At 49.7% G+C, this 19,812-nt stretch overlaps 3 protein-coding genes across 5 annotated transcripts; 2 read left to right on the plus strand and 1 right to left on the minus strand.

Annotated features, from left to right (window-relative positions):
• Positions 1–3,489: 3,489 nt before the first annotated feature.
• On the plus strand, positions 3,490–8,512 carry FOIG_02160 (uncharacterized protein). Of its 2 annotated transcripts, XM_031199333.1 has the most exons (3): positions 3,976–4,810; positions 4,981–6,101; positions 6,170–8,277. In XM_031199333.1, exons 2-3 carry the CDS (start codon positions 5,461–5,463, stop codon positions 7,632–7,634), a joined length of 2,106 nt encoding a protein of 701 aa, XP_031071370.1. In that variant the 5' UTR covers positions 3,976–4,810; positions 4,981–5,460; the 3' UTR covers positions 7,635–8,277. The 2 variants fall into 2 exon arrangements, with proteins under 2 accessions (XP_031071369.1, XP_031071370.1); XM_031199332.1 differs by having other exon boundaries at positions 3,490–6,101; positions 6,170–8,512.
• A 1,194-nt stretch (positions 8,513–9,706) lies between these two features.
• Positions 9,707–13,565, plus strand: FOIG_02161 (uncharacterized protein). 2 transcript variants are annotated; one of them, XM_031199334.1, is made up of 7 exons: positions 9,707–10,749; positions 10,818–10,871; positions 10,946–11,558; positions 11,614–11,819; positions 11,867–12,614; positions 12,663–12,812; positions 12,884–13,565. In XM_031199334.1, the coding sequence occupies exons 1-7, from the start codon at positions 10,489–10,491 to the stop codon at positions 13,159–13,161; spliced, it is 2,310 nt and encodes a 769-aa protein (XP_031071371.1). In that variant the 5' UTR covers positions 9,707–10,488; the 3' UTR covers positions 13,162–13,565. The 2 variants fall into 2 exon arrangements, with proteins under 2 accessions (XP_031071371.1, XP_031071372.1); XM_031199335.1 differs by having other exon boundaries at positions 12,663–13,565.
• A 266-nt stretch (positions 13,566–13,831) lies between these two features.
• On the minus strand, positions 13,832–19,762 carry FOIG_02162 (uncharacterized protein). Its single transcript, XM_031199336.1, has 3 exons — positions 17,958–19,762; positions 17,701–17,905; positions 13,832–17,649 (listed from the first exon to the last, which is right to left on the minus strand). Exons 1-3 carry the CDS (start codon positions 19,145–19,147, stop codon positions 14,467–14,469), a joined length of 4,578 nt encoding a protein of 1,525 aa, XP_031071373.1. The 5' UTR covers positions 19,148–19,762; the 3' UTR covers positions 13,832–14,466.
• Positions 19,763–19,812: the final 50 nt, after the last annotated feature.

Consider the following 19,812-nt stretch of genomic DNA (forward strand, 5'->3'; position numbering starts at 1 on the left):
AAGTTCTAGTGAGAATGTTTGACTCCACTGGCCTTGCCACTGATAGATTGTACGGATCTTGGGTAGTTAAGCATCCAATTGTGTAAAACCAGAGTCAAGGCAATAGGGTGACGCCGTCTTGCCTGGGAAATGCCCGAGGCTTTGCAAATTGGAATAGACTGTCAGAATCTGGACAAGAAACTGAATAGTCAGAGCTCCAGTATTTACAAAAAGCTATTTGGCAAACATCCACGACTCAGCCGTGAACAGTATCAAGGATCAGGGTTCATATGGCTGTTTTGGCTAAACGATTCAGTTTTGACAGATCTTTGGTGTGTGGGAACATCCCAACTGCTTTGGTTTTGAAGTTCATGCATGTTCCAGATCGTAATCTCATAACTTGTGGCTGATCTGAGAACTCATATTCGATAAAGGTCGGCGAAGTTCATAGGCCTCTATCAATTCTGTGTTCTTTATGCAAGGTGGCAGAGCAATGTCGGCACACCGACATTCGGCATTTCTTTTGTTCCCGTCCCTTACTTGCGTCTGAGTCTTCCATACTTACTCTTCTTCTCAAGACGCATTGGCTATAAGCTATTGCGTGGAGTTGCATATATGAAACCACATTAGAGTAGTAAACTACTAAAGCCGACACCGGTCATGCTGGCAAACATCGAGATCCCTCTCTAGCTTATGATTTCTGATCTGCCCTGTCTGCCTCAATGGTGCATTGCTGAGACCCATGTGCTAGTGACCGGCTGACACGAATAGATAACAGACTTCCAACATCCGTTGGTGATGAGTCAAGACATCGATCCATAATAGTGCACGTCCTCATGTACCAGCTGCTTGGAACTGGCGTTGATCATAATGTCGGCATCGAGCCTTAGACACGGAAATGCAGATGCATGGAGTTTTGAGATTAGAAACAATCAGAATACCGTGTTCTCTTTTGAGCAAATATGTATTGCTGAGCACCCGAGTGTCTTATGCGCTATACTAAGGGGGTTAATAAGAAGTCAGCGTCGGCGATGGGCTTCGGGAATCGTCGATCCGACGTCGATCACTCATGCAGCCCGCTTTTGCAAGGACAAGCGACCTGTAGGGATATAATAACAGAACAACGAGTCTAGATTTCCATACAGTCAAAAGACGGCGAACTCATAGCGCTTCGTTTCAAACGCGATGCTGAGTGGCCGCGAAAGGTTCTGAGGCCTGCGTAATTAGAACGAAGGTGGCATTTCTTGTCTTGAACCTACACATGCCTATTCGTTGGTTTTGTATGAAGCTTGGCAATAAATCGGATCCGCCGAACGTTACAAAATACTACATGTTGACACTAGAGAGTTCAGCTGAACCAGACCCAATTTCTGGATGGTTACTTCGGCTTCTCTCCTTGGTCTCGTCTCATCCTCACTTGTAGTCCTGGCAACGTGATTGGAAAGCGAGCGTGTTTTAGGCTCAACCTCTCCCGCTAAGTTTATGACTCGAACAGCTCGACCATGGCACAAAGTTCAAACTTGTAAGCCATTGACTAACGATAGCAGTTTTTAGTTCCCGTGAGCTTGTTCTGGGGGGGGACTCAAGAGCGTAGCTCCCGCCAATTGACTTGGAGTGTTTACCTTCAAATGGTGTCGGCGGTTGGTAGAGTGGTCGCAGCTACTGGGGGCTAGATAAGCTAACCATTACAGTAATTGATCGGCCGATGCCTCGGCCGGGCGGAAGGTTTGAAGGCTGAAGCTTTGTTGAAACGAAACTCAAATGGGATGCTTGCAGAGTCTATACGTATGGGTCGAGGTGAAGAGTTTCCGATGTTTGATACAGGGTCCCGTTGAATGGTTGACAAAAGAGCACCTGTGCTAATTAGTCCTCTCGCATGCCTATTATGCACGTCATCTGCAGCCATCACTAGTCCGGGCAGAATGGCTGAGAGAGAATTTGCGATACAGGCGTCTGAACTTTGAGTTGAAGAGTATTGGCACAAGTTACATTATCCTCTACTGAGCACGAGGATTGCTCGAAGACAACACTGACAGCCCCTGATGCGAGTTCCAGACACCCATACGCATTCTAGTGTCGGTTTACCCATCTGCCACCTCCCTTACTGTCCCAGTCTCAGACCTCACTTATACGACACGACAGCTGAACAACAACAAACTGTGGCACGCCCTCACCGGACAACAAGAGCTGAAAACGGCCCCGATCTCATCCAAAAGTTTGCTGAAACAGCAAGACTGAACCCTTGCGTAAAGGCTATCTACTCTTTGAGGTTATCGCCCCGAGACATGCGGGTGATCTGCCGTCAAGGGATGTCAAGACCTACGTTTGTCACAAACATTTCACATTCTCATCTGACACAACTTCAACCATTGATCGAAAATCCCAAGATTCGTCATATTGCGGCTGCATCTACACCTGCATGATGTTCACCGCTGCCTCCTCTACGGCTCATAAACAGAAGATTGGATGACTTTTTGACATCACCCGAAGCGTCGTGGTAGTACGGAACCGAGGTCGCCCAGACCAGACAGATGGACGGTTGGAAAAAGCATTTACAAGCCACATTGAATTGCGGCGGTTGCCGTGAAGCAACTCGTCTGAGCTTGGCATTGAAATTGATAATTCGCTCGCAGATACCACAGCTAATATTCGACTATCCCGCGTTTCGGGGAGTAAACTGCGGAGTGATTTAATGGTTAAGGTGGGTCAAACTTCGCGTCGTACGTTATGTACACCGGAGGCTTCCTAGCTCAATAATGGCGAAAGGATAGCCATAGTGTCGTGTCAGAGGTCATCGTGAGGGAAATATCGAGTCAGGATGCCAAGTGCTTGCCTGCTTTGGCATGTCGCAACTCACAGCTTGTCTGAATAAGCGACTCGATTGGAGTCCGCGAAAAGAGTTCATTGTAGTAGGGATCTACATATCGGCAATCCAACGGTGTCTTTGAATGTGGAATAGCTGAACGCCGTGGTATCAAATGACTTGTGCCAAAGATAAAACGATCGACAAGAGCAGTTTAGATGTACAATTAAGCAATTGGCGTTGGAAGTCTCTACGTCATGATAGGCGAGCCGATCAAGGCATTCCTAGCTTGGAACTGGAAGAGTTTGGAGATACGAATGCTACTGTAGGTAAAGTATTTACTGACTCTTGTTCGGCAGGTGCAATTGTGGTCTGTTGTTTAAGAAGAACACTCTAGTATCGCAGATTGCCGGTCCTCGAGCCAGAAGAGGGAGAAGAAGAAAAAGAATGGACTCCAGCCAAAGAAACATTATGCATATCAACTAATAAACACCAACAGGAGGGGAATATGTAGGAAAGGCGCCTCAATAAACTAAACAGAGAAAATACGTAGTGGGCTTCTTGGCGATGGAGCCGTCCCGGCCGAGTGCCCCCAATCATCTCATTCGGCAGCCCCCCTGTTCAGCCTGTGGCGTCTGAGGTCGCCTGACTGCCGGGAGAACAGGAACAGAAAGGAACGGCTATAATTTGCAACGTGCAGATGAATGCCTGGGTCGACCTATGAATTCGAATCAGCTGCAATTGTCCCATCCCTTCGGCTTTCCATTGACCATCATCTACCCAAGGTGCTTCCCTACAAGCTGTACGTGTCGTGTAATTGAATCATCACCTTTCCAATACTGCCAGGGGTGATTCACTGTCCTCCCTACATTGTTTACCGCTCTATTCTCCATTTCTCAGGCCTGCTCTGTGTCTCCATTCCCACTTATACACATTCTTCTCGGGACCCCCTTTTTCTCCAGTCATCAAAATGCATGTAGGAATCTCCCTGAAGCTTGACTCCACCGTGTGTCAGAGTCCTCGCAAGAAAGACTCGACTTCGAATGGATCATTGATGATGTGATGATGCGAATGGCAGGCAAGGAGAGTCCAGGACCCTGGTCCCTCCCCTCGAACCCCCTGTATTGTATTTTGTCTTGCCGCCCTTGTCAGCCCGAACCCTGGCATTAGAGGGACCCGCCCTGTGATCGTGAGCTGATTTGACTGATGTGGCTGGATATTTGCTTCTTTGCTTGGGTCAGCTTGGCTGTGAGTGTGACGGATGCTGATTATCGACTGTTGGTGGACATTTTGTATTACCTCAACTGCTCCCGATCACGAAGAATGGAGGGTATAAGCCGAGTCAACGGTGTAGATAACAGCCGGCTTAGTATCATATCCGAAGTACGATAGAAGGGCAGGATTACTGCATTTTATATCAGTTTAAGAGAGGCTGAGGTAAACAGTGTAATCCATATAGGTAAAGTAGGTAGGCAAGTTGGTCCGTACATTGTTATCCATGCTGATAGGTCCCTTGACGCATGAGAATTAGTTTATTCGCGGCTTTTGATGTCTTATTTCCTCATTAGCAGCACTCATCATCAACTAACCCTGCTTGTTTTTCTTTGCTTTGCCTTACCTTGGCTTGCCTGCTCGGCCTTGTATATTGGATGCCCACTCTGTTCTTGTCTCTGATCTGCTCTACCTTACGCATTGCGGTTTGGCCTGAACCTTTGATATCTCTTTTCGGAACAGATATCCCTCCAAAGTGGAGGTTTCCCCCGACCTCGAAGTCCCCTCCCGCTCCCACCTGTGACTTTATTAAAGTATTATTAAGGATCATATCCCGGCCTCTTTCTTCTTCTCTCGGTCTCTTTGGATGTCTCTCGACCTTGTCCTTTTCGTTTGAAGCTTGCCTGTCAAAACCTGCACTCTCCCGACGACTCCATTTTCGATCCCATCTTGTCCTTGGCCACCTATCCTGGCCTTGTTCGTGATTGTCTCCGGCTCACCTTTGCGCCCACCAGCATCTTGCACTTTTATATTCGAGTACGGATTCATTATTCCCATAATTAATCGTCCTCTTCTTTTAGTGCTTTCTTTGACGGTTTTCCTTTTCATCTCTTTGTATTCTTACGTGGGGACTCATCGTGGCGCATTCTCACCTTCATCGCCGTCACTCGTATCTCTCCAATCGAAATTGACCTTCAACGTTCCAGACGGCAACAATTCTCCCTCTTGGGCACTGGTATTCAGTCGAATGCGCACGCAAGATTTGCATGCTCCAAGACTTGACTCAGATCCAAGAGAGTTGTCAGATATTGTCAATTCCCCAGAACCGAACCCAACAAAACCCAACACAACGCAACCTTGTTAGTTGGCAGCCGGATCTCCCTGGCGTTCCATCATCATCGAATCGTCAATCCAGACGGAGCCACCCAATCCCAGAAGACTTCGCCAGCATCACCCCACGCCCACGCCCTCCAAAAAGTTCAACCACACGACAACCTCACTGGGTAATCTTGGTTGCTTTTTTCTCACCTCACTCACTCCTACTTGGCCATCGAACGTTTTCCTCCAGGACCTCGTCTCTTCTCCCAATGATGCACTGAGAAAGCGATACCCTTGGACTCGACTCGAACTGAACCTCACCGCCACAATATCATCTCCCCTGGCTAAAGAGTCGCCGTTCCCGGACCATGATCGCCGCGGCCCTCCGTCAGAGCCCGATCATCGCTGTCGATATGGCCAACTCCACCACAACGACGCCTTTGACCACCACAAGCGTTAGCACTGGCGTCAACAACGGCGCAGACACTAACACAGGTGCCACAGCTCCCGAGCTAAGCGATCTCGACTACTTCATCACTGTACTCCAATTGCCGGATGGTCGAACGGAGAACCAGATCGAGGATGACCTCGTTTCCAAGGCGAACGCCCTCGGTATCTCGAGTGCGCCCGTTGCTGATAAGCGTATCACCTCAAGTGTCGAGTCAGCCTCAACAGTCTACAATGCTCGAACATTTTCTATGCTCTCTGCCGGGTCCACAAGCACCGCTCTGACCACACATTCATCTATCTTTGGTCCATCTACACCTGATCTAGCGCTTTCCAGTGCCCGACAATCCAAGGATCTGAGCTTTTCCCAGTATGATCGCTATCTATCAGTGATCGATCCTCACCACAACCACTCAAAAACTACAAGGGACTCACAAACGCCCGATGCCACTGCTCAGAGTATATTCAGCGGCAAGACGAAACGCAGCCTTTTCAGCGTTAGGTCGGGCTTCAGATTACGATGGAAGAAGAAGGCATCCCCGCAGCCACTCCAGGTCATATTGTGCGTCCTAACCCGGATTCCGACTAAAATGGTATCACGAAACCAGAGTGTGCTGACTGTCGTCATAGGACCTGTGCGAGCTGCCGTGCGGACTTCAAGAGCTCCAAATCATTACACAGCATCTCATGTGGCCACACATATTGCGATAACTGCTTAAGAACGCTCATCCATACAGCCATGTCCGACGAATCGAGCATGCCGCCGAGATGCTGTGCTCAGCCATTGCCGGGGTTTGTGATGAGGGACCTTCTCAGTCGCGACGCCCAACAGGAGTTTTTGAAGGCCATTATACAATACAGCACACCCTGGCAGGCAAGGATATTCTGTTCCAACCCTTCATGCGGAGGATTTATTCCACCACATCAAAAATTGGACCCCAAGTATCCTTCCACTGTCACTTGCCGCAAATGCAACACAAGAGTTTGCCTCATGTGCAAACATAACGCACATCCGACAGGTAAGGACTGCCCGGAAGATTGGGAACTAGATCAGGTTATCAAGGAAGGGGGTAAACCTGGCTGGAAACGGTGTTACAAATGCCAGAACTTGGTGCCACTTGAAGAAGCAAGTACACATATGACTTGTCGGTGCAAAGCCCAGTTCTGCTTCACATGTGGAGGTGTGTGGGATGCCAATGCTGGGTGCCCGAACGATTGTGACGGGGAGGAAGAGATGGACCGGAGGAGAACGGAGGAACAGGCTCAACTAGCCGAATATGAAGACGAGAAGGCCGCACAGGAAGCAGCCGCTGCAGCGGCATCCGCCGAGCGCCTCGAAGCCGAAGAACGAACGAGAAACAATGCCGATTTCTCCAACCTCGCCGAGATGCATCGGCAAGAACTTGGACGATTCCTCGAATTCGCTGAACAGGGTAGGGAGCACATGAGGGTACGGTTTGTCGAGCAGAAAAAGTCGATGATGAAGCGGCATGCCGAGCTCAAGGAGAGCATGAAAGAAAACCACGTGAGGACTGTGAGCCAATTGGAGGATCGACAGGTAGCTGCCGAGATGGACCTGAGAAACACTCTGGAAGCGAGTGAACGGAGTGTCAGGATTCGACTGAAGCATATGGAAGCTTACTGTGATGGATTGGGACGCAATAGTGCGAACTCAAGCCCAGGCTCGGACTCCCAACCACATCGAGTGGTTACGGAACGCGATCTTCGAGAGCTCGGGCAACAGTACAATATTCGCGATGGCATGGAAAGGTCACATCAGGCCAAAATTAATGTGATGAGGGATCGTCAGGCTAAACGCATGGAAGAACTCATCGACCGACAAGAGGCTGAGTACGAAACCTTGCTCGAGCGGAATCGACAGGAGCTCGTAGAATTAGATGCTCAGGCGGTCCTGGAGGAAGAAACACTGGCGCACATATTCACTGCACGAAAATCTAAGCTTGTGCGTCGGTGGGAACTTGCCATTGAGATCTTGCGCAAGGAGCTCGAAGACCAAGACGGTGTCAAGTACGCACCAATTCCCACACCAACATGGCCTGAACAAACATCACAGGTTCTTTTGTCTTCTGAGTAAGATAATTTGCATGACTATCAGCAGTGTCACATTTACTGCCACACGACTACCTTCATGATACAACGTATTCTTCGTTCCGTGGTGCTTCACGATCAAAAGCGAATTTGCGCCTTACTCTCTTATAATTTTTGTTTCAACACACGCACATATCTTATACAGCATGATACCAGGCGTAAAGGCCATGGGGTACGGACGACTCAGAGCAAGTCTCCGCCGGTTTGTCTCTTTCTGGGAGTGTCAGGCATTTTTCCCAATAGCATCAGCATAGCATTATGGCCGCGTATTTCATTCATATATTGGTGGGGGCGAGATAAGATCGTTATTAGATGATGCTCTGTTCGCAACCATACTCATACCCAGACATCGGTCTTAATAGAGCGGATATCCGAGGATCATAGAAGAAGGATAAGAGAGTTATTAGACTCCGGGCTTCGTTCGCACGCTGTTTGCGAACGGATCTGAGTATTACGAAAGTTCTGGGGCGGGTGGCCTGGTTGAATGTGCATGACTGTATATACCCCGGACTTGATAGATAGGATTTGAATGATTGACCGAATGAATCAGAATGGTACTTCAAGCCATAGTACCACCCAGCCGATAGCATGTGTTTCGCAAATGGCATCTGGCTCCGGCAACTTGCACCAAATTCGCCATCGAGAATGCTGTCGCACCAGCGGATGTAAGTCAAAAGTTGTAGCATCGCAGAAGATTGATGACTCATTTAACCAGTAACACCAGGCATACGCTTGCAGTAAGGTATCAGCATTGGAGGGCTGACGTTGGCGCCGAACCCTAGCCCCTTGTTCTATCCAGCAGCCAACATCCGTGTGTTGCGATAACGAATATTTGGGGTGGGCTGATCTGTATTGTGAAATCCGTTTGGTCTGTTTGTCAGGCCTGGGGTTGCATCGTTAAAGAGTGGCAAACACGGCCTGCTTGTGCATTCGCTTGTCGGAGAATACAGCCATCCTCTTGCTTCGTGGACATGTAGCAAGGTGTTTTTACAAGGGTGATCAGAAAAGACTCAGACTGTAGGACAAAACCACCCAATGCGGGTGATGTTGTTTGTTTGCGGCTGTGGCTGCATATTGTCTGTCTTGTTTTAGAAACAGGCGTCTCGGCAATTCGAGTAGACTTTCAATAGTCTTGTGCGCGTATCCTCTGCTGGAATAGAATATGCCAGGATCTCATATGAAACACGAGGTCTAGTTGGAGGATTTTCAGCACTAGCGGTTATAAATAGGAGAAGCTATGTCTGAGCGACAACCTCAAAGTTTCAAAGAGTTGTTCACTCTGTTGGCAGGCTAGGACATCCCTTTTTAAGCATATATGATAGATCAACCCTGCTGGAGCTTTTGTGGTTGAGGTGTGTTGCCGTTAGGGGGTATGAATGTAAGTGAGAAAGCAACGCAACCGTTGTCTCGCCTCTGCAGATATGGCTGCATAAGGCCGCAGAGGGTAATAGCACTGCGGTTCCCGCAGGCTACAATTTGTGCAAGAGATTGGCTGTTCTTTGATAGACGAACTAATGCTGGCGCCCGCAGCCACCGAAGAAGGCATGTTTCAATCGGTAAAGAGCCCTGGGTGGAACGATAGCCACCCGTCAGCAACGATGCATATTCAGGACTCAGAGAACCAGGTGAATATAGTAGGCAACGTTTTGAAAACTGCCGTCAGCCGCTGTGGCTTTTGAACTTGTCCAACTCGCCGCCAAACACGTTGCGAAAAGAGTGGGCGGGGGTACGTAAGTAGGATACCTCCACTTGCAATCTAAGGTATTACCATAGGTATAGTACCTAGAGCTTGTCTTGGCTGAGTAGCGGTTCCCTGTAAGAAAGAATAGGTAGTGGTTTCCAGGCACCGTTTGTAAGGATCATGGGGTAAGGCAATCCATCCGGGCTCTTGCATTCGAGGCGCTTATGTTTGTGCGTGCTAATAACTTAGAAGAAGGTAAGGTAAACAATGCCAAGTCTTTGTTTTGGGTGAAGTCGAGATCGGGGTTATCGAGCTAAAAGAGACGTAGCCACCAAATAAAGGGTCCCGCCCCCTCGTCCCCTGGAGGCGGCGTCCTGTGGAAAGACCCCTAACAACGGTAAAGAACTGCCCTGAGAGACTCAGTTGGTGGCGTTCTTGCCTTGAAACCCGAGGGGACAAGAAATAGGTGGGCTCAGCCACAATCAGCCCAATTTATGGTTCCATCCAATCCGTCTACTCAGGCAGTCAGTCAGTGTTTCCTTTCCATTCCCTCCCCACCGGCCAAGCGATCTCCATATTCATCTCCATCTCGTCTCCATTTCCAATTCCAATCCATTTGCATTGCATTTGCATCTTGCACCTTCGAGGTATAATTGCCTCTCTAATTCGGCTCAATCAGTTCTCGTCACCTCTCCTCATACGGGCGCGTATTCGCCTGCGTCGCCTTGTGCATCCCCGCTGTTCATCATTTCCGAAAGACCGTGCTGCCTCGACGACAAATCGGCCCAGTCAGTCCTGGCACCGAATCACTGATCCCCCCCGCTGCGGATTGCGAAGCTCTCCCCATCAGAACAGGCACACAAAGCTTCATTCGCTAATAGCTTCTCCAACGTTGCCATCACTGTTGTCGCCTCGACGCAAATCGATTTTGACTTGTTCCTCGCGATTGTCACAGTGCTTATTGCGCTCCAATTCACTGATTCTACCTTAATCTGCGACGGAACAGTTCCTGCCCAATCTCTACTCCACGACCTGACCAGCTCAAGGAATGTGAGCGTCCACTTCAACGAAGTCTGACTCAAACAAACAACTTGGACAGTCCCCGGCATTATAAACTAAATATTCGTGTGGGACACCTTTCCAAATTGACACCGGCATCATGAACGAATACCACCCGCCGTCGGCGAACGAAGCCTTCTCTCCTTCACAGGAGCGCGACCGATCCGGCAGCATGTCCTTGGGCAATATCCCCGTGAGTCCTCAGGGGCCCCCATCAGATCACGGCGGTGCTGCAGTTGACGACGCCATGAACAAAGACCAGAAATCCGACGCCGACACCACATCGCCTACGCAAACATCAGGTCCATCCGGTGTGAATTCCGAACAGATGAAACAAGTTTCGGACGTTTTGTCTTCCGAGGTATGACATACCCCAGGCAAAGAACAATATGCTTAATGTCTGGATAATGGGCTAACTGCATTCAATAGATTGGCATTGTTACGCTCCTGAATCGCCTCAAACAGAGCATAGCTTCAGCAAAGGTGAGAGATCGACTGGCTTTTGACCAGCTTCCCAACACTCAGGTAACCCGGTTTGCTGACTTGGGATTCTCTAGGAATTTGCATTGTTCCTCAAGAAACGATCGAGTCTAGAAGAAGACCATGCCAATGGCATCAGGAAACTCACACGTACCACCCAGGAGGTCATGCGCCGGCCCGATCATCGGCAGGGCACATTCGGTAACGCATACGAGGCTATGGCAAGCACCCACGAACGTATGGCTGAGAATGGCATCGAGTTTGCCAAAGAGCTACACCAGATGCACGATGAGCTTATGGAGCTCGCTGGTGTTGCCGAGCGCAGCCGGAAGTCATGGAAGCAAAACGGCTTGTCCGCTGAGAACAAAGTAGCAGAGATGGAGCAGACTATGCGTAAGAGCAAGGCCAAGTACGACTCTCTTGCTGAGGATTATGAGCGGGTCAAGACCGGCGAGTCGCGCCAGAGCGGCAAAATGTTTGGTCTCAAGGGACACAAGTCAGCACAACAGCATGAGGGTGAGCTGTTGAAGAAGGTTCAAGCAGCTGATTCTACCTACCACGGGCACGTCCAGGCGTTGCAGGCTGAGAAGGCCCAACTTGTTTCAACGACACGCCCAGAAGCCATTCGAGCGCTTCAAGACTCGATTAAGGAGATTGATGCAGGAATTTCATTGCAGATGCAGAAGTTTGGTAAGTCTTTCCCCAGTATTCTGGGTCGTACAATCGCAGCTCATTTGTTATTTAGCCTCCTTCAATGAGCGCCTACTATTAAGCAATGGCCTGAGTGTCAGTCCCATTCAGGGTCCTGGGGCCCAAGGCAGCTCTGCTCAACGCAGTCTGCGACAGGCTGCTTCTTCGATTGACAACGACAAAGACTTGAATGACTATGTCACAGCACAGCACAGAAGTGTGCCTCCCAACACTGGTGAAATCAAATATGAGCGCAATCCAGTAAGTGACTACTAACAAGTAATCAGTATTGTGACTAACGATTTTAGGCACTTAACCCTCCGGGCTCCAGCAGCCAGCATAATCCAGGAGGCCCTGTCCAACAACCCGCAGCTGTTGTGCAGTCACCAGTATCACAGACGCAGCCCCAAGGTGGTTTCTCTGGACCACAGCCTCTAGGTCCTGGATCAAGGACTAGCACCCTTGGTCTTGGCCCTATTACTGGCATTACTGGTGGTGATCCTTCATTTCCCCCGACTGACGACCCTCGACCTTTTTCGCAGCATCATAATAGGAGCGTAAGTCAAGGGAACATGCCAGTGCAACAGGGCACTCCTGGCCAACAATTCTCAACTCGGGGCCCCAATCAACAACAGGCACCTGGTCAAAGATATGGTAATGGGGGGTCTATCAGTTCATCCGGCCCACCGCAACTTGGTGCTCTGCCCTTCCAGCCTGGCGGTTCCCCTCCTCAACAGCCAGTTCCTGGCCAAGCTCCCCATGAACGTTCAGGAAGTGGGGTGAACTCGGGACAAGGACCTCCAGGTGCTGCACGGTCACCACCTCCCTACGGAGCTTCTAGTCACCCTCCTCCTGGGCCTGGACCTTCCGGGCCTGCCAAGCCAATGTTCGGCCTGCCACTGAGTCGTCTTTATGAACGTGACGGCTTGGCAGTACCAATGGTTGTTTACCAATGCATCCAGGCGGTGGATATGTACGGCCTTAATGTGGAAGGCATTTACCGCCAGTCTGGGTCCATGGCTCACATACAAAGACTAAAGAATATGTTCGATACAGGTACGTCATGTTCTACACGTAGAAAGTCCAGAGCTAATCACATAGCAGAGTCTTCCAACCCTGCGCTCGACTTTAGGAATCCTGAGAACTTTTATCATGACGTCAATAGTGTTACTGGCCTGTTGAAGCAGTTTTTCCGTGATCTCCCCGACCCGCTACTCACCCTCGAGTATCATGATAGCTTCATCACGGCTGCCAGTACGTCGCTCCAATCCCTTCCTTTCGTGTGTGTCTACCTCTCCTTGGCAAATACTGACTGATATGCGCAGAGCAAGAAGACGATACGGTACGTCGCGATTCGATTCACGCGATCATCAACAGTCTTCCTGATCCCAACTACGCTACACTGCGTGCTCTCACTCTTCACCTCTGGAGAGTCATGGATAACAGCCACAACAACCGCATGAACTGCCACAACCTAGCCGTCATTTTTGGCCCGACACTCATGGGCACTGATCCCAGCACCGCCATTGCCGATGCGGGCTGGCAGATTAAGGCCATCGACACCATCCTGCAAAACACGCTCCAGATTTTTGACGAGGATTAAACTTGTATGTAAGCGCCTCGCGTTGGTTAAGGGCTTAATATGTAACGCTTGTTGGAAGAGGCGGAGAGGGATGCTTATATCTATCCATGTTGGCTGTTTTTATGTTGCATGGCGTCTCGTATCTAATGCATGTTCATTTCTTCCTGTGCTTGGAGATTAGTGTAAAACCACTGGGTGGCTAACGTGAGCGCTTTTTTTCTTGTGCTTCTTTTGCGCTTGTTCAGTTTACCTCTTACTTGCTCCTTACGTGGGGTGGCCTGTTATATGCGATAAGTTAGACTCGTAGTTATATAAACAGGCAAGGAATTTTAAATGGTTTGTTGTAGGGTAGTTAATACTACATGGCGTTCTTCACACATGAGACTTTTGAACACGAACGACTGATAGTATATGCAATACAGGTACGGTATGGCTGCAAGACTTTGGCATAATGGTGTCAATGGTCTGTTCCCCCCGGGTCACTACTGGTTATGGAAACTGGGCTTGGACGGCTTTTAAATCACTTTATACAGGTGATCTTCACGAGCACAGTGTTAGCATTTTCAACGTACACAGGAGCGATAACTACGAATGATGTCTCATGTTCATAGCTCTCGAACCACTTCCACGGGAGCAACCACGGCACCAGACTCACGCATCACAGGGTATATATCAGTATAATCACCGCTTTCCAGTATGGTAACCCACTAGTCGAGAGGGTGATATGATGCTAATCAAGTGACTTGATTGAAGTTCTATGCTATTCCACTCCAACGAGTAATGTAGACAAACGCAGAGAGCCTTCTGCCCTCTGTTCTCATCAGACACCAGCCTTGATGTCTTTCGTACATGATAAATGCTCAAGTATCGTGCGTGTTCTGTGCTCGACATATCATCAGCCGTTTCACCAGTCCTCTTTGTAATCAGCGCCATGCAAAAATACGCAAGCAAACCCCAAAAAGCAGAAACAAAAAGAAATGCCTCATCTTCCCATAAAAGACAAAATAAAATATTCGACGAGACCATTGATGCACTATGCCCCCTGTAGCCCAGAATAAACAATACTGAGAATAATATCCGTTTTGCAGTGCACATTATCGCTTATGCCAACATGCCTGAATTCCGTAACAGGGGTATAGCCGTGAGAAGAAGGAAAAGAAAACTTAGACACAGTCGGGCGCATGATAATGTTGGTGATGATAATGATGATGTAGGAAAAAGCCTGAACGCTGTTCGCGTCATGCTGCATGAAGGGTGTCAAAATCTTTGACATCAATAATTTGGTTTGCGGTGATTGGAAGAGATACAAGCCTGTCTCGAAGGATCTCACTGGAGCTTGATAGCTTCAAAAAGACCTAGACTTAAGCTCGTATCGTTCTCACCAACATTGGGAGTCGGCTCGCTAAGCACCTCCCAGCGACGGAGAATGAAGGGACTCAGACGCTCCTGGACTACTGGCCCGATGCCGTATTGCGCACCCATGCCACGAGCGGCAGCACTCTGAGGCGTTGCTGCCTTTTCCCGGTGGGAGAGCATAAGATTGTCTGACGGAGACGGCGGCGGTGAGCTGAATAAATAGTAAAGTCGAGGGTCAGATGATGTTCCTTGGTTGGGCATCCCGCCTGGAGTTAACAAGATGGCCCTGGCACAGTTGGCTCGCAATTCCTCGGGTAGGGCATCTACCAGGAGAATAGCAATGTCGAAGACCTGCTGGACAAGGGAGCCAACAGTAGCTGGCGGCAGTGTTTCCAACTCAAGTAGCAGCCCGCAAAGAACAAGGACAATGCGTGCTCGAACATCATGCACGGGTGGGATAGGAGGCCGTGTCGCCGAAGCCGTGGGAAGAGGGGCCGATGGTGGCTCGGACGACAGGCTATGGAGGTTAACAAAGCGAAGCATAGCGGGCAGCCAATGCTGTAATACGGCGGCGTGACAGTTGGGACGCTCCTGAGGCCCTGCTGCGACGATTTCCCACAGGTCTGTCAACTTCTCGACCATGCCCAACGATAACTGTGCCATCTTAGGGGGAGCTTGACCCGAAATAATAGCCTCCACTACTTCTAGTAAGTTCTCGGCCATGCGGAGGGACTGCCGTGACCCAGTGTCGACAAACTCAGGAGCCTTCGATGAAGGGATCAAGTCGAGAAATCCAGTTTGAGCCTGTGTCTTGAGATGCTGGGTAATGTCGTCACTCAAACAAGGTAATAAACTGGTCCACATGATGTTGCCTGCTTCAATGGCTCGATCCATCGCCCTGGCGAAGATCTCGAAGCGAGAGGAACCCTGGTCTTGTCCTTCAATTACGCTGGGCTGTGGCAATGACAGATCTAAGTTAAGCTTCAGCTGGCAGAACGGCAGCGTCAACTCGTTGGCAATCTGTAAGATATGATCAAACGAAATTTGAGTCTCGCCCGAGTCTCCAGGAATAAGAAGTTTCGTGGTCACCTTGCGGACGAGACCGACAGCTTCAGCAGGGAGCGATTTGATGCCTAAAGCATTTGAGACGGCGGAGGAATCCACCAGAACAAGAGTTCGTAAGGTCTCGAGCAGACTTTCTTGGCACTCAAGATTGTCAAGAGGAAACTCAGTGCCATTGACATGATTTCTTACAGTCGAGTACTCGAGCAAAGCGTTTCGAACAAGGTTCAGCAATCCTTTGGACTGCTCAAATTTGGCGCACTTTTGCTCGGTATGAAAACGGTAACTTTCCTCAGCCACAAGCCCTGTTGCCTGGGGAAGCGGCATGATGACGAGTTGTAAGAGTTCTTGCAAGTATGTCGCAGGACCTCTGGACGATTCTGGGGCAAGATTCTGGATATTCGCGAACGGAGGGCTTGCGGTGCTCATTATGATAGGCATTGTCAGACACCCTGTAATGATGAGAAGTGGGAATAAAGTAGAAAGGGAGGAGCGGTTCGATATCGAACGAATATGACTTGTCCAGTCGGTCATGAGTTTATCGAAATGGTGAGCATCAAAAACTCGTATTCTCGCGAGTAAAGTTGCGAACACCCGGCGCGTATCGTCCTCCTTCTCCCACCCGCGCTCAAGAGCAGGGATTATCATTCGGAAAAGCTTGTTCATTGTTGGAGGGTCCAATCGTGTTCCACTGGAAAGTGTTCTCTCGACTTCTTCAGCCACATTGTTTTCAGCTTGATGAGAGGGGGTTGCCACGATGTCGGAAACCGGCGAGCAAGCATCAATAGCGTTGTTGCGATCATTTTGGACGAGCTCTTGGCGAAGCTGGCTGGCAATCACCTCATGACCAGCCATGCGTTGGGCAAGACTGGAGAGAGCAGCAAGTAGCGGTCGTGGAACGAGTCTTTGCTCCTCGTTCATCATTCTAAGGCGCTCGATTAGGCTGTTAAACAGTTCATTTGCGCTATCCAAGGCGCAGAAGATTTGCAGGTTTGAATGGACAGTATCCGCAACGGACGCCAGAACGTCAGAATCGGCGGTCTTCGCGCAAGCTCCAAGAATGTCAGATAACATGGCGTAATCTTCGGCCATTTCCATAATGTCTCGAACAGCGGTGAACATAGTCAGAGATAAAGAGTGGCCCTTCATGATGAACTGCCCAGTTAGCTCATCACGCAAATGTGCCCCAATGCTGCTCCTTAGAGCAGTACTGCTACCGCCCATCCGTTGCAATAGCTTCTTGAGTGACATTGGCTTTCGTCCTGACAATGGATCATTTGACAGTAAAGGGAGCCCCACAACATGCTTCACAACCCTGATTGCATTGGTGATGTCTTGTTCCTCCTCAGCGACCGAATAGTTACCAGCTCGTCTTAGCAAGTTTCCTCTTTCAGCCCTCTTCTTCTCAGATAAAGCATGAAGCGGAAGTTCAACTAGCAACCTGCTAGAACACGGACCTGATACGGGGTCGATTTCCGCGGCACAATGATAACCACCACGAGCGATAGTCCACTGCATATATTGAGAGACGGAAAAGTGGCCGGTTCGAACGAGTTCCGTGACAAGGTGGTAGACGAGGTTCTTCCGTGCCTTGTCATTGGCGGCGATGTTGTCGAGTGTCTCGAGAATGGGCGTGGTAGGGTTCACACGAAATTGGCTCCATTGCCGAATTAAACGGGTTGCGGCATAGACCTTGGCTAGACCTGGACGATGGAACGAAGTTGCCCACTCAACTACTGTCTTCATTATCAAAGACTTGTTCTCACTCGTTGCCCAGCATGCTGCGGCTAAATGATTATCGCTGGATTCTTTCAAGGCAGCATCAAGCAACTTGACTAGCTGACTCCGCCCGGCAGGAGGGGAAGCAGTACTGGACACTACCAGACGTGAGTTTCGTGAATTGATGGCATGTAGTGCCTTTCGAGCCTGCTCGTCATCAGAACGCAGACAAGCATGTAAAGTATCCTTGTACGTCGACCAGGCTCCGGGGTTGATGAAGCTCTCTGGGTTGGAACGAATTAATGAGCCGAGCAAAGCTGACAGTCTACTGGAGAGTTGCACAAGAAGATCCTGGTCAGGGTCGTTGGATATCTGGTCTTGCTTAGTCAAACCGTTTGAAATAAGAGTTGCGTGTGAACCTACTACATGCAAGTGGCTGAGTAGAGCAAAAACAAGCCTCCGGCCATACTTGCGTGACCTGAGAAGGTCTTTCCAGTAAATCTGAGCAATGAGCAGCCACATGGGAATACGCGACTGAAGACTATTCTCAATTCCAGACACAACCCAGTCAAGGTAATGATCTCGATCTAGCAACTGCTCTGAGTAAAGGTTCGTTGCTAAGCGGATGCTGCATGGCAGTTAGCTGTTGTGCTTCTGGACCAATAAGCATGTCAACTTACGCATATGTGACTCGATTCTTCCAGTCATTTTCACCAAACCCAGCAACAACGGCATCGACAAATTGCTCAACAAAAACGGTCCAGTCGCGAGCCCATTTCAGTTCGCCACCCATAACAAAGGCACCATTGACACCCTTCCTCTTCAACCCCCTGATCTCATTGGCACCGACACACTTTGCTAACCAAACAGCTCGCTCGGCGGGAACATTCTTGTTCAAGCATTGATCGAGTAACGTTCTTCCGCGAATGCCGTGGGGAATTGTTCGGCTGAGGCGTCTAAGGGATATCGCAGGATTTGCAAGGTCCTTGAGCCAGACCTCTCTCTTCGTATCCGTGAGCGTGACTCGAGGTGGTGGTTTGAAAGTCGAGGGTGCATTGATCTGTCCTCGATGTCTGCGCTGAGTCAGAACTCCCATAAAAATAGTAGACAGTGCATTCAGGCCAGTCTTTTGCTTCAGGGCCGGGAAGATGGCAAGCTTAGCAGACGAAGTTTCAGGAACATTTAAGTTCACCTTATCCCATGTTCCTTTGGTAATCGCTTCGCTGCTCCACTCGTCTTCATGATGTGCTCCATTCCAGGGAAAGAAGTCGGCGTATCCAGAGTTGAGACCTTTGCTGAAAGGGTCGACGGGATTTCGTACTGCGGTTTCGGGTCGGTTGGCTGAGAAGTATCGTGGCGCGACGGAGGGAATCTCGACGGTGTATGGTTTTGGTCGGGCATCTTTCTTGGCTGGCGCAGGCGCAGTCGCTGTAATTCGAGGAGCGAATCTCGGTTGTGAGGTTACTGGTCGACGTGTCGGCATCGGCATCAAAGTTGAGCTGGCGCTGCCGGCAGGGCTGCCGACCATAGCTTGAAAGGGATCGGAATTGGGTATTCGCGAGGGTGTAAGAGACTGCGGCGATTCGGATGTAGGTAAAGAACTAGAAGAAGCATTGTGTGACAACTCAAGCCGAAGACGTGAGCCGCCTCTTCTAGGTGTTGTGTGATAACGATTAGGGGTAGCATCGCCGGCGTCGGCCGTTAAATCGATGAATGGAGCATCTTTTCGAACTGGCGAGGCGGCCGCCATAAACTGCTGCTGATGTGATAATGATCGCTGTGGAGGGGGGCGCTGAACGGGTAACGACGATGAGCTCACGGAACGCTGAGGCGGCCGCGGATGGGCACCCATTGTGGTCCGCGAGGTCATTTCTGGGTCGTGGGCGGAGGCGCCATTCCGAAAAATCTAAATAAAGGGATGTGTAGACTTGTGTTGTATCTGATGATGATGGATAACCGCAGTAAACGCGATTCCTGGGAATGGTACTGCGATGTCCTACAGTATTCGGTGGCGCCTCAATACTCGAAGGCGAAATGGTGTCCAAGATTTGCGTTCCTATAGTCGCGTTGTCGTTGATACGTTGGTAGCGTCAGGTTTGATGAGCCAGCCGCGCAACCCCAAGCATAAATGGACAAATAATCAACGTGATTCGGGGATCCGAACTCGATTGTTGCCCATGCGTTCTATCATCCCCCAACTATCACAGCCGCCGTTGCCGTTGTTGTTCCGGATCGATGGAATGGAGCCACGCACGCGAATGGCTTCGATTTGGTGGAGTTGGGTTGTTCGAGTCAAAGAGGAGGAAGATACGAATGCACAAACTGGAAAGAATAGTGTCTAGATAGCGAAAGTATGTACACGAGCGGCACGGAACCCCGACCGAGAGCGGCAACTGTCGATGGATTATGAGATGTACAGATGTGGATGGGGTCAGACGGGGCGAGGTAATGTTAGGTAGGTAGGTTGAGTTAGAGCGTTTCTGAGGTGAGGCAAGGCAAGGTTGGCAAGGTACTAACTTAAAAGGGCCCTCAAGA

This window comes from Fusarium odoratissimum (assembly GCF_000260195.1).
Source record: "Fusarium odoratissimum NRRL 54006 unplaced genomic scaffold supercont1.2, whole genome shotgun sequence".
NCBI lineage: Eukaryota > Fungi > Ascomycota > Sordariomycetes > Hypocreales > Nectriaceae > Fusarium > Fusarium odoratissimum.